Here is a 13583-nt window from a genome sequence, read left to right on the forward strand (position 1 = left end):
TAACTTCTTGAGAAAATTGTCTAACAGGCCTATAAAGAGATGGAAGTAAAAACAAAACCTTCCTTAGTTTTAGTTTTTGGCAGAGTCTCTGTATCAGTCAGTCCGCCTACCTGCTCTGCTCTGCTGCCTGTTCTGCAGATACTGGGAGTTGGGTTGTAGGTGGATCTGTGAGGGTTTTCTGCTCATGCCTGCCCATCTGGGTTGGGCTTCCAAAAAGGCATAAGGGACTGCCTTCTGGGTGGTCTCTGTCTCTCTCTCAGCTGGGCCTCTGGTGTCCTCTTACATGACTGATTTCTCTTCTACTTACACTTAATGCTATTTATTTGATATGGCTATTAATTTGGCTTAAATAAATTCCTTTTTGGTTTATACATCTGTGTGTCGCTTCCCTTTTGTTGCCTTGAGCCAGGCGGTAACAGTCAGACACAGACACATTCTCAGCTTCCAAGCTCTTCCCGGGTCCCTTTGGTCTTTCCCGTCCCGTCACACAGTCAACACGTTTACAACAGATCAGCATGAAATGGATTTTAAATTTACTATCTGCTCTGTCTTCTGTTACAAAGCAGTACACCCAGTCACAGCTGGACCACAGCTGGAAGCTGACCGAGTGACGACTGTGTCTTTGTGTTTTTGACTGACAGGGTGAACCAGGTACCGACAACACCGTCCCCGGAGCCAAAGGAGAACCCGGCAACCCAGGTTTACCGGTAAGAAACATCCCAGAGAATCCAGAGAATTCAGATGAATACAAGTTTGTGCATCAGTTTTGGATCAGTGCAGCTCTTCTGTATTTCTATTCTTCTGACTGCAGTGACGAAATTCATTCAAACATATTCTGAAGTATCACATACAAGTGATAAGAGCTATAATGCCTTCATCTGAATCAATTTGGATTTGAAAGGTTAACAAAATGAACTAAGATAAAAATGAATAACTAAGAAAACTTAGAGATGATAATATTTTATTTCTAAAGATTTTAGGGCTGTATTGGCATATTTTTTTCTTTCATTCTTTCATCTATTATTCTCTTTATTTAGAGTATGTATATGTGAATATGTACATTTGTATTATTAGCACATTTTTTTACTTCTTTAAATTGTCCTAATGTTGATTATAATTTGAATTTTATCACCTTTGAAAAACACTTCTATTATATTTAATTATATTATTATATTTTAGAAGCTTTTACAGTCTTTATGCTCGTCTCTGTCCAGGGAAGCGTCCTCATGTAATATCAGCTGATGTATTATACCCTCTTGTCTAACACCTGAGGCTCCTGGGTACTGTAGTATTTTATTCAAAGGGAACTTCTCTTTCATTTTTATGGGAAAAATACTTTGTCTATAAATCTGCAGTCAGGGTTTGAAACATCAACATCAACAATTTATCATGAGAACTAAATTTGAACTAAAAATTCTGTTAATGCAGATGTGTTCATCATGTACTGAAATCCACAGGGTCCAGCTGGACAAGATGGGCGGCCAGGTCGTGCAGGAGTTACTGGAAACCCGGTGAGATTTCTGACCTCCATTTTGTTCCATCAGATAAACATGTACTGTATTTATTTGATCATCTACAGCTGATTATGAGCTGACTCATCAGACATCAGCCGCCTCAAAAGTCTGTTTTGCATTTAGTCTGAACACACAGGTGCCCAGAGCTAAAAGACCTGTCAATAAATTTCAGAGTTCTGCAAACTGTAGTCTTGTTTTTCGATCATTATTAAAGGTGTTGTTGTTTTTGTTAAATCTGGATCATGTGTATTTAAACCAGTTTTTTGGCTTTTCAGGGTCTAGATGGAAGAAGAGGTCCTGATGGTGGGAAGGTAGCAGAGGAAACAAGCAACAGTTTATATATCTATTATATTGCCCAGAAACACTCTGCTTACTCTTTCACCCTCTTGTTGCAGGGTTTACCTGGTGACCCAGGCACTCGAGGACTCCCAGGCAGCCCAGGTGCTTCTGGTCCACAGGTGAGTGATCAGACATCTACCTCTAAACATAGAAAAAATTGGGTTGATGTCCAAATACAGAGTGCAATCCAATGTATTTGATTTGGCAAGGATCAGTGAAATTCCTACAGACACATTTACAGCAGCTGCACGCTGTCGTGTCCTGTCGTGTACAGATGTGTCCTCCAAATACAGAACAACAAGGGACATTCAATAGAGTAATGGTTTCATCAAGAGGGTTTCTCAGCATGTAGCGCTCAGGAAGGTGGTTTTGGCGAGTTTCAGCGTGGTAATTGGTTTGGCTGGTGAACAGACTTCCTTGGAAATTCAGTGGAGCTGTTTATGAAAAGAGAAACCATGTTTCTCTGTGGGGCTCTGAATAAGGAGAAAAGAAAATTAGCATGGAGGCCAGTAAAAGTGAGAATTCTGCTTTATATTATCTAATTCTCCTGCTGTTAGATCATTGCTTTACTCAGAACACTGAGTGAGCTGAATGTGTGGAAACATTCCTGTTGCTTTATACGGATTAAAGCAAACGCCCCCACCCCCCACCCCAAACGAACATTTTACTGTTTATTGAATTCAGACTTGCGAGCTGCGTGGAAGAACTCTTTCTGTCACATGGGGATGATTACCAGATATTTTTCAAGTACTGTCCTAAACCAGTCCATGTTGTCTTTGCAGGGACGTGCAGGGGCCAAAGGTGACCCAGGACCGAAAGGAGTCTCTGGATTTACTGGACCTCAAGTCAGTGCATCGCCTTAACATTGTGCTGCTTTATTTTATTTCTAAGTCAGACAGCTGAAGTCTCCTATTGTCTCCAGTTTTGGGCTGTGGATTTTGTTGTTTTATTCTGATTACAGCACAAAAAACCCTCTCAATGGTACATGACAGTTTGTCAGGACTGTTTTAAGAGATGTTTAAGAAACTGAGAGAGAGAGGGAGAATACAAATATACCTCAGTAAGTTGGAAATAGGGTCTGCAGCACCATCAGGACTCCTGTCTCCATCAGGATCAGAGATGATAGTCAACTTGGATCCACTCAGATTCACCTGCAGCAGTACCAGGACCAGAACTAATTTAGACCTTCTCTGTTGTAAGGAACCTAGTGAACCAGCAACTTCCTCTAATCTGTGTTTGTTGAGATATTTTTCTCCAGACCAAATTGTTGGACAAACTGAACAAACATCTCGAGGCTCTGTAATAAATTGTAATTATATGATACAATCATACAATTAACCAATGCTATATCTCCAGCAACAGCAAAATTCAACTAATCCCACAGGTCATCACATGGTCTGCTGGGGATAAATGATGTTTTCATGAACAGGAATGTGGTAATAATAAAGTTTATTTTAAAATCAGCACTACATTACAAAAATTTTCATTAGTTTTTTTCAGATTAAATCAGTTTTTTAAAATTAGATCCATGCGTCTGCTCAGTTTTTCGCAGTGTGATCCAACATTGGCCTACACAGCTCTGCAGTTTAAATCTGGTCCAGTAACCTACACTGTACAGAGCCAGCATCATTATTAATGAGCACAGTGAGAGAGTAACCAGTAGTGCTTGTCATAGTACTGAATATTATTTATAAAAATACAGTTGGGTTCAGATATCAGCTCATATACTGTACTGTAATTTAATTTGATCATGTTCTTGTTCTTCGTTCCTCTGCCGCTTCCTGCCACAGTCCTCTGACGCTTCCTTAGTTTTACTGAGACATTAGTCCTAATGCAGGTAAATGGTCATGAATGATGTGTCATCAGTTTAAAAGCATCAGTGTGCTTCAAACAAACTACTCTCCTTCTAAAGATCACAGTGTTTCTACCTGTTCTGAGTATTGATCTGTCCTCCAGACAGCTGCCAGCCAATCAGAAACAAGTATTGTTCCACTGGCTGTGACATAAACAGTGATTCTGACCTTTGGGTTCAGCGTTTGTACGATGTGACTATAGTGAACAGTTTGGTCATTTCAGCTCTATTCTGACTGTTGGTTTTTCTGACACAGGGTGCATATGGACGACCTGGAGACCCGGGAGCAGCTGGACGTCGCGGCCCTAATGGACAGAAGGTGTGTGACATCATTTCCTGTGCCTCAGTCATCAAACACCTTAAGACTACATAAATTTAGATTAGGATTACATACAGTTCAGGAACCATCCAGTGTCTCTGTGTTTTTATGCGTCTGCAGCGGACAGGGGAATTATGTTTTTCTTTTGTCCATCTGTGCCATTCTGTGCCTTGAGGGAATTTCTTCAAATTTGGTACAAATGTTCACTTCAACTCAAACACGACTGGTTACAGGTGATAAAAGGTCAAGGTTACCGTGAACTCATGTTCATGGGAACACGTGATATATCGGCAACGCTTGGAGGGAATTTCCTCATATCTGACACACATTCACTTGGACTGAAGAAAGAGCTGATTAGAGTTGATTACAGTTGATGAAAAGTCAAAGGTCAAAAGTCAGTGTGACCGCACAAAATAGGTTTTGGCCATAATTCAAGAATTCACTTGCTAATAAATTGCAGCTGGACTGATCGACAAAGACAAACAACTATGAGGTTAAAATCTGAACCAAAGTCATTAAGATTTATCCCGAATATGTGCTGGAGGATTCAGTAATGGACTAATAATCTATACCAAAGTTTCTTAAGAGTTCAGAGTTCAATTCAGAAAAGGTTTTTGTCGTTGTTTAAGGGTCAACCAGGAGATCCGGGTATAAAGGGTGCTCCAGGATCACGGGGACCCAGAGGGATGCCGGTAAGCAGCTGAACATTTCCTGTGTCTGTAAATACTGTTTGATATAAAGTGTATATTTAAAGTCCAGTCAGGGACTCAGACTGGCTCTGTGCTCTGTTTCAGGGTCAGGATGGTAGAGATGGTAATGGAACTCCAGGAAACAAAGGTGCCAAGGTAGACGCAAACTTAAGGACTGTTTCTATTGCTTTTATAATAGAGAACAAAATATTTGTTTCTTTTCTTTTTCTTATAACTTCTAGTATTTCTACTCAGGTTTTTTTATACACAGAATGAAAATGTGTATATAAACAGGTGGTTAGCAACCCATGTCCTGTCTGGCATTTTAGAAAACAGCTGTATAACCCAGAGACACATGATATTCTTACCTTCTCTGTACAGGGAGATCCTGGTTTTCCTGGATACCCCGGTCCACCGGTGAGTGCATCCATTCTCTAAGAATTGAGATGTAAATGAGTCAAAACATGAAAAACAAGATGCATGTTGGAGTTCAAACTGCTCAGGCAGGGTGATGAGTTTCTGTTTGTGTTCTCTTGTACTCAGGGTGAGGGCGGTCAGGAGGGAACCAAAGGATATCCAGGACGCAAAGGGAACGATGGTCGAGGGGTGAGTGACAATATACCTGTCTTTTTTTTTAATTGACTGTGTTTCTGCATCACAAGTGACTTTTATTTCTGGTCTGATCGATCCAGGGGAACTCAGGCAGACCAGGAGAAGACGGTGGGCCTGGAGATCCAGGATATCCAGGACACAGGGTAAGAGTGGAATCAAACTCTGCCCCCAGACATGATGTGTTAGCTCATTATCAAATCCTCCACTGATATAAAACAAAATGGCAATTGAATCTGAATAATAATTGTTGCTTGAATTGAAGTCCTTCCATAGTGAATGGCTGTATTAAATAATCATAATAATGAATAAAAAAGGAGAGTTGAGTTCAGTAGTATCTCTTCTTTCCCTCCATTCAGGGTCCCAGAGGTCCTCCTGGTGCCAAGGAATCTGTGAGTCCACCTTAAATTCACTTCACCTGCCAACACTGAGAGAAATAATATACATTTTACTGAATATATTTAAAAACATTTTTCTGTTTTCTCAGGAGTGTCAGCTGATCAACTTAATCAGAGACAACTGTGGTAAGTGTTGAGAAGTGGTTTAATATATTAGTTCATATTTATATCATTTAGAAGAAAGATCCAGGTTTAAAAATACCACAGTTGTCCTTTCATAAGATAGAAAACTTTCAGACCAGGAGACATCTGTTTTTGAGTGTCTTCATGTATTTGTCACTTATTTTATTTTAAAGATATGAAACACGTGTCAAAATGAAAACAAACTGCAGAATGTACTGACCCATGTTATTTGATAACTCTGGAGACTCCAGCTGAACTCTAAATGTGATTTTTCTTCCTCCACACAGCGTGTTCTCCTGGTATGTATGTCTGTCTTTTGTCTGTCAGAACAATATGGTGAGTACAAAACTGAAGTTGGAAGATTAACTCTTAAGATGCTAAATGAGTGAGATCATCAGGATGATCGTGTTACTGTTACATACAGCCGGGAAGTGCTGACAAAATGTGACATGAATGATTAAACCCTTATATACTTCACCCAAAGTCTCTGTAGTTACAAATGTTAAGCAGTCACAGTATTTCCAGCTGTCAGGGATGCCCTGTCATTCCTCCACTCTTTGCCTTGGTCATAGAGCCCCTACCCATTACACTCAAATCATTACCATCAATAAGTGGAATTCAGTTTAGAGGCGGAGAGGAGCACAGAGTATCTCTATATGCAGACGATTTACTAATGTATGTTGTAATGTAAGTGTACCTTGTGTTATCCATGCTTTGAGGAGATTTGGCACATTTTGTGGATACAGACTGAACTTTGGTAAAAGTGGATGGTATGGTTCACTTACCTGAACATGAACTCCTCTAGGTCCGTTACACTGCCCAGCCTACCCCACCGAGCTGGTGTTTGGTCTGGACATATCTGAAGACGTGACCCCGGTCGTCCTTGAGAGGCAGCGCTCTGCTCTCCTCTCTCTGCTGGAGGACATCACCATCGCCGAGAGCAACTGTCCAACAGGCGCCCGGGTCGCTGTGGTGGGATACGGTGCAGACGTCAAGTATCTGATCCGCTTCTACGACTACCGCCTTAAGAAACAACTGATAGAAGCTGTGAAGAACATCGCTCTGGGGCATTCAACTAACCGGCGCCAACTGGGGGCTGCCATGCGCTCTGTGGGTCATAACACATTCAAACATGTACGTTCAGGACTTGGGATTAGGAAGGTGGCGGTGTTTTTCTCCAGTGGGCCGACCCAGGACACTAACAACATTGTTACTGCCATGATGGAGTACCAGGCTCTTGACATTGTCCCGGTGGTGATCTCTCTGCGAAGCACTCCTGCTATTAGTCGAGCAATGGAGGTAGGTTTGGCTCATCAGCAGGTGATAAACTGGGCGCTGTTTGACCCCATTTACTCTCAGCCACTTCAAGGGTCTGGTACACATTGTATTGCTATCTGTTGTCAAAAAAAGACAAGTGTAAATGCAACTAGGAAGCTTTCAATTAAATGGAAATTATGAGGAGAGTCCATGAGGACGAGCAGAACTTTTTGTCTTGTTCAACCAGGTGGTTCACAGTGTGTTCTTTTTAGTTCATGAATAGTTCAGCCTGGTAAACTGAGACACTTCAGTTGGCCCAGAGTGATTACTTTAGACTAACTCTGAACTAAATGGAAGGTTTTTACAATTGACGTCCTTGTGCTCCTATGGCACAACATCAAAGAACCCAGTGAAGTTGTCAGACCAGGTGCGAGAAGTCAAAAAAATCTGGATTATTTTCTTTGTGGGAACGTTGTCAGGTGTCCCAGATGTTGTAGTGTTTGTCTTCCATGATGACAAATGAGATAGAAACAGCAATTACTGTGCTCTGTTTTTGTGTTCACTATTTTTCATCAGCAGTTTTCTCAGCAGATATCTCAACTTTAGTGCAACAAATTCCTGTTTGACCTTCAAACACATAAATATTTCCAACTCCCTTTGCACTCAGTCAACCCCCTTCAGTTGCGATTACTGCTTGTTACCAGACATTTGTCTTCATCACTGAGAGATTGCAGCCTTGTTTTCCTAAGATTTCTTGTGGCTTCCTGTCATGTGGCAGTGAATAATGACAGCCTCTGTTTCATCTCAGGTTGATGAATCAAGACGCTCCATCTTCACAGTACTGGGGAGGGACATGGCGGCTGACTTGCGGAAGGTCAAGAACTGTGCAATCTGTTTCGGTAAGCACTCAGTCTTGGATTAACCTTATAAATCACTGATGCTACTTTTCAAAACTGTGCTTCATTTTTGTGATTTAAGTGTGAGATTAAATTGAAACCCTGCTAAGTAAAGTCATATCAGTCATTTTTATTCAGAATGTAATTCTTACCGTCACTGTCTCCAGGATATGAGGCTGTGGTCAAGGTTGAAGTGTAGATATTGAACACTCACTTGACAGTCCGTCTACACGGCACATGTCCTAGACCAAACCTGTAGAAACACTACTGCAAGACCCGAGCATATCAACTAGTTTACAACTTATAGGAGGCAGTCCACCATTGTAGCTGAGTACTGAGGCCTCAGACCTGGAGATGAGTCTAAGGGTTTCAGTCTGCTTTGGGCTCTGTAGAGCTCAAAGACAGATGAGTGCAGTTACTTCTGGAGCCATTTTCTAACTGTGCTAGTTGTCCTCTTGATGATTACTCTGTCGTTTCTTCAGACCCCTGCACGCGTACAGAAGAATGCAACTTCATCCGGGACGTGCGAGCTCCTCAGGAAGTGGATGCAGACCTGGTCATGGTGTTGGACAGCTCCAGGGAGATGCAGGCCGATGAGTACGCTGGTGCCCAGCAGCTGCTGGGCTCTGTGGTGGAGCAGCTGGTTGTGAGCCGGCAGCCCCGCAGGGCCGGCAGCCAGGCCCGGGTGGCTGTAGTCCAGCAGAGCGGCACCAGAGCTCCCAAGGTGGAGTTTGACCTGCAGACCTACCAGAACCACAACGCAATGAGGACACACCTGATCCAGAACATGCAGCAGCAGGGCGGTGCCTCGGCACTGGGACAGACGCTGGACTTCACCCTGAGGGAGGTGCTCCTGAAGGCCAGTCAGCCCCGCAGGAAGAGGGCGGTGCTGGCTGTGGTGGGCACCCAGACGGCTTACTCAGACCGGACCAAGCTGCAGTACATCTCCCAGAAGGCCAAGTGTGAGGGGGTGGCGCTGTTTGTGGTGACAGTCAGTAATCGCTACAACCGGACACAGGTGGAGGAGCTGGCCAGTGCGCCCACAGCGCAGCACCTGATCCACGTCAGCAGACTGAAGCCTGACGAGCAGGGCTTCGCCCAGCGCTTCTTCAAAGTCTTCCTCTCTGCCCTCAACAGTAAGACCAGACTCTGGGCTACAGTTTGTCGTTCGCTTTCTAGATATCATCCAGTTCAAACTCATGGGAAACTTTAAATGCAGTTCTTTATATTGTTTCTGATTCTCAACAACAAACCTGACTGTGTTTGTCCTTTGATTATTTCAGAGGGAATGAACGCGTATCCTCCTCCTGTATTAAGACAGACCTGCGGGCAACTGAAAGAACCAGATGAAGGGTAACTCACAATTATTAAGGACTTACACACAACCTCTTCATCTAAGGCCAAAAAAAGCAGAGCAGAAATATGAATATCAGCTGATTCTCATATACAAGCTGATGTTTGAGGGAGCAGAACAGTCTTTACCAGGAAGATAAAGGCAGTGATGACGATGGCTGTTGGAAGTTTAACTCCAGACAAAAACAGGAATCCAGGAAACGGGTCAAACTGTATCTAGAAGTTAAGGTCAAAACTTAGCACATTGTGAACTTTGTATGAACCTGTTTTTCAGTCTAAAACAGATTTTACCCAGGCGCAGAGCCAGGCCACCAAATCAGAACTGTGAAAATGTATTTATTAATACTCTTATTCATTATATCTGTATCTCTTTAGCTTAAAAACAGTCAGAATCCTGCCTAAAAGTATACCATATGTAATTTAAGCATGTCCTCAACAGTAGCTATGACCTTTGATAGCTACTTAAAAACATTCATATTCACATAAATCAGCTCTCTCAGGTCTGTCCAAGTTGATTTTTATGCATCCACGCCAGCTACTTGGAGGCAACACTACAAGCTGTAAACACATCATCTGGTGTATTATCAGCTCATAATGAAGCCGTGACTTACATAATCAGACCACTGCTTATTTACATATCCAACAGTTAACAGTTCCCTCTGTTTTAGCTCTGTGTTTGGTCTCCTCCACCTCCTGGAGGAAATATCTGACTCTGCTAAATGCTCCACTGTGTTCACCAGCCTCTGTCTAACTGAGTCTGTCTGCTGTTTGCTGCTGAGCAGGTTGTGGACAGTGACTTTCCACAGCTGAACCAGACAGAAAACAAAAACAAAACTAGGAGCTAAAACAGGCTAAAAAGTTCCACAGAGCTACAGAGATGGTGCCGTTTCATTGTGGGTTTACAACATCCTTTCACACCACACATAAGCTTTTGATCCATTGTCAGTAAAAGTATGTATGAGTGCAGCAGCTGGTAAAAACATGCAAATCCTCTCATGTTGTTGTGATAATCTTTGTGGAAGAATGTGACCACGAATGGCTAAAAGACTTTTTCTTAACCAACAGAATCTGACTGAGAGACTTCCATATACTCTGACTGTGTTGTTCAGAACAATCTGAGCATGACTGAGTTTTGCTGCTGTGTGTCCAGTATGGGGTCGGCAGATCTAGAGGTGGGAGATGAGCCGGAGGTGGAGAGGTTCCAGCCACAGATGGGAGGACAGACTCAGATCAAACAGCTGGATGTTGTCAACACGATGACCAGAGGACACAGCCAGAGTTCACCCTCAGGAGCCGAGCTCAACGGTAGATCATACATCAGTTTCTACACAAACACACACAGTCAGCAGAGCTGTTCATCACAGCTGCACACAAAACTCAGTCAACACGTATCTTATGGTTTGTTTTGGATCAGACGGTCAGAGTAGAAAGTAGAATCAGTTCCATATCACTACAAAGAAACACAACAAACTGTCCTGATCAGATAAATATTGATAACTCAGCGCTCCACGCTCAGACTTCCTGTTGTTCTCTCTCTGATTGTGAATTTGTCTTATTAAAAGATAAAGCAGGTCTGAATTTTTCTCATAGTTGTTAAATCACATGTAAAGTCAAAGCAATGCTGAATGTCTCTCACTAACAAGAGCAGTGATTCATCTTCTTCCTCCGAGCCAAAAGTGTTGACTGTGCAGGAAAACTGGTCCAAACTATTTTATGTTTATGAGTTACAGGTCTTCATCTTCTCTGCCTTTGGCACATTGCAGCTTATCTTTGTGAGTTACTGGCACATATAGATGATTGGTTTTATATTTTGCTTTCAGTCCACCTTATCTGAGTGTCCTCCTTCTGGCACAATGAAGACTGTCGATCTGTGTTATCACTGAAGGTTTCCAGAGTCAGAACTGTTTCCTGGTTTCCCAGGACACATGGAAACTGGATGTGATCAAGTGTTATGTTGATTGTGATGGATTATCTATCTGCTGCATGTTTCATATCTCATAGAATGAAACCAAGAAATTATTGAAACAAATATGATTTGTAGCCAGTATGGTCCTTTAAATTCAGAGGACTTTATCACCAGAACCTGTCAGTAAGTTAATCTGTGAAGAGACAAATGACATCCTGAGTGTAACTCAACAATCTCTCTCTCCTGCCTTCATCCAGATGTCTGCTCTCTGGCGCAGGACCGCGGCAGCTGCAAGAACTACACCATAATGTGGTTCTTCGACAACAGTCTGGGTAGATGTTCTCGCTTCTGGTACGGAGGCTGCGGCGGCAATGAGAACCGCTTCTGGACACAGAAGGAGTGTGAGAACCGATGTCCCACCAAGACTCCAGGAAGAAGAGGAGACGTTATAAGACGTCGCCGGATTGGTTGAAGAAAACTGCCGCTCTGCACTCAACATAAATCAGGAATAACCTTAAAACACACATGCATCTTCAAGGCAAAATAGAAATATTTAAAAGCCGAGATCACAGCTGAGTCTGTTGTGGTTCAGTGAAACTGTCGATCAAAACACATCCAGGAAAGTTTACACTGATCCAGAGCTCGGCTGCTGCTGGTTAACAGGCTTTTCATACGGATCAGTTGTTTTTTATTTTCTCTCGAATATGCATGTTTTGTTTTTCCCAAAAAAGAGAGCATTTTATTTCTGTGAATTCCCCTTGGAGATTTCTGTTTGTTGCACTGAAGAACTTTCTGTTGGACGATGATTCCACCTTTTTACTGTATCTGATCGACACTCAACAGAGACTTCAGCTGCTTCCTTCAGGATTTTTAAAAGTTTCTTTATGACCTGAGGTGCTATTTTTCCTGCTGATCAAACACCAACTTTTTTGAGCAGCTAGATGAATTGAAAAGCAGGTCAAGTCAGTAACATTTCTACAGCAACATTATATATTTTGTAAAAGTTTCTAATTAAATTGTACCTCTCTGAAATATCTCCAAAACTCAGCAGGTTCTGTCAGTGTGTTTCCACATTTAAAGGAGAAACAACCCAAAACGTGCGATAAATTAAAGGTGACGTTCCCCATCTGACAACTATTCACATAAAACAATACAAATCATGACCCCTTCAGTGATTCACAACCTTTTGACCTTTGACATATTCAAAAGAAGGAACTCCTGATGGTGACCCTTCATCACAGGCTCCAGCCTCAGTTCAGGTTGTGAATTTGTTCCATTTGAAGCATTTTTAAAGGTGAGAGCTTCCAGTTTTTGGGTTTTTGCTGCTGCTCCAGCCAATCAGAGATGAGATGATTGATGTCGATGCTGTGCAGCTGTGTGGAGGTGTGGACACTTGTATTTACTGTTGATCCTCTCAGTGTTTCTGATGAAGGGTACGAGACTGAACTGTCATGCTGTTGGAGGTTTGTTTGGCCTCAGACCTGAGCTCTCTTTAAATCTGATTCAGTGACTGAGAGGATCATGTTTGCTGTATGTGAGTAGGAAGACAATACACTGCACAGTTGACTTAAAATGATGTGTGACCAAAGTAGCAGCTCACCTCAGAACCAAGCAGTACTCCCTATTTACCACAAGGTGGCGCTAAACCACTTGATTGGAAATCTTAATAATAATAACATACAGTTATTCAGAGGTCAGAGGAACTTTCTCTTTAAATAGTTGTAGTAAGACCCGTTAAACAGCAGTGCAGTGTAACGCAGTACATTTACACATAAGTACAAATCTGAGGTTCTACACTTTAATGAAACTTTATACTTGTATTATATTTTAGACAGAAGAATCATACTTTTTACTCAACTATTTACACTTTAGACTTTTCATATGCAACGTATGAGAAGCTTAAAAAATGATGTTTTATTAGAGATTAAACTACTCAACAGTTTATATAGGTTGATTTATTGATTAGTTGATTGATAGAAACTTGATGTCTTGATGTAAAAATAAAAGTTTGAAAAGTTGGCATCAGTTAAAAAAATGTGTTATGATTCTTTGTTTTGTTTTGTTTTGTTTTGATCAGTCGATCATCAAAGTTGTTGCTAGTTTGTGTTCTGTCAGTCAACTAATTGATTAATCAACTAATCATATCAACCTGAGAGTACTGGTTGGTTTCCAGGTGGCAACAGGGATCAGGTGCCCCTTCAAGGTTTAATCAGAATGTATAAGAAATGTAAGTGAACCACTAACTGAATAAATACAACATGAAAAATCCTTTTAATTCAAATTGTTATAGACTTTATTTTTAGTGTGTGGTTGTACGTTTCTTCAGGA

The 13583-nt window shown here is 41.8% G+C and overlaps 1 protein-coding gene across 1 annotated transcript in view; it reads left to right on the forward strand.

Annotated features, from left to right (window-relative positions):
* The window catches only part of LOC108881847 (collagen alpha-6(VI) chain), a 67549-nt gene extending 54019 nt beyond the window's left edge, over window positions 1-13530 (forward strand). The window contains exons 20-39 of the mRNA XM_051076347.1: window positions 642-707; window positions 1458-1511; window positions 1790-1825; window positions 1910-1972; window positions 2636-2698; window positions 3962-4024; window positions 4654-4716; window positions 4819-4869; window positions 5095-5130; window positions 5257-5319; window positions 5406-5468; window positions 5682-5714; window positions 5810-5846; window positions 6131-6142; window positions 6649-7142; window positions 7909-7999; window positions 8479-9132; window positions 9280-9349; window positions 10500-10654; window positions 11513-13530. Of these exons, the coding sequence (XP_050932304.1) occupies window positions 642-707; window positions 1458-1511; window positions 1790-1825; window positions 1910-1972; window positions 2636-2698; window positions 3962-4024; window positions 4654-4716; window positions 4819-4869; window positions 5095-5130; window positions 5257-5319; window positions 5406-5468; window positions 5682-5714; window positions 5810-5846; window positions 6131-6142; window positions 6649-7142; window positions 7909-7999; window positions 8479-9132; window positions 9280-9349; window positions 10500-10654; window positions 11513-11727 (2382 nt within the window). The 3' untranslated portion in view covers window positions 11728-13530. The remainder of the gene's footprint in view (window positions 1-641; window positions 708-1457; window positions 1512-1789; window positions 1826-1909; window positions 1973-2635; window positions 2699-3961; window positions 4025-4653; window positions 4717-4818; window positions 4870-5094; window positions 5131-5256; window positions 5320-5405; window positions 5469-5681; window positions 5715-5809; window positions 5847-6130; window positions 6143-6648; window positions 7143-7908; window positions 8000-8478; window positions 9133-9279; window positions 9350-10499; window positions 10655-11512) is intronic.
* The last annotated feature ends 53 nt before the right edge of the window (window positions 13531-13583 follow it).

This window comes from Lates calcarifer, linkage group LG15, assembly GCF_001640805.2.
Source record: "Lates calcarifer isolate ASB-BC8 linkage group LG15, TLL_Latcal_v3, whole genome shotgun sequence".
Taxonomy (NCBI): domain Eukaryota; kingdom Metazoa; phylum Chordata; class Actinopteri; family Centropomidae; genus Lates; species Lates calcarifer.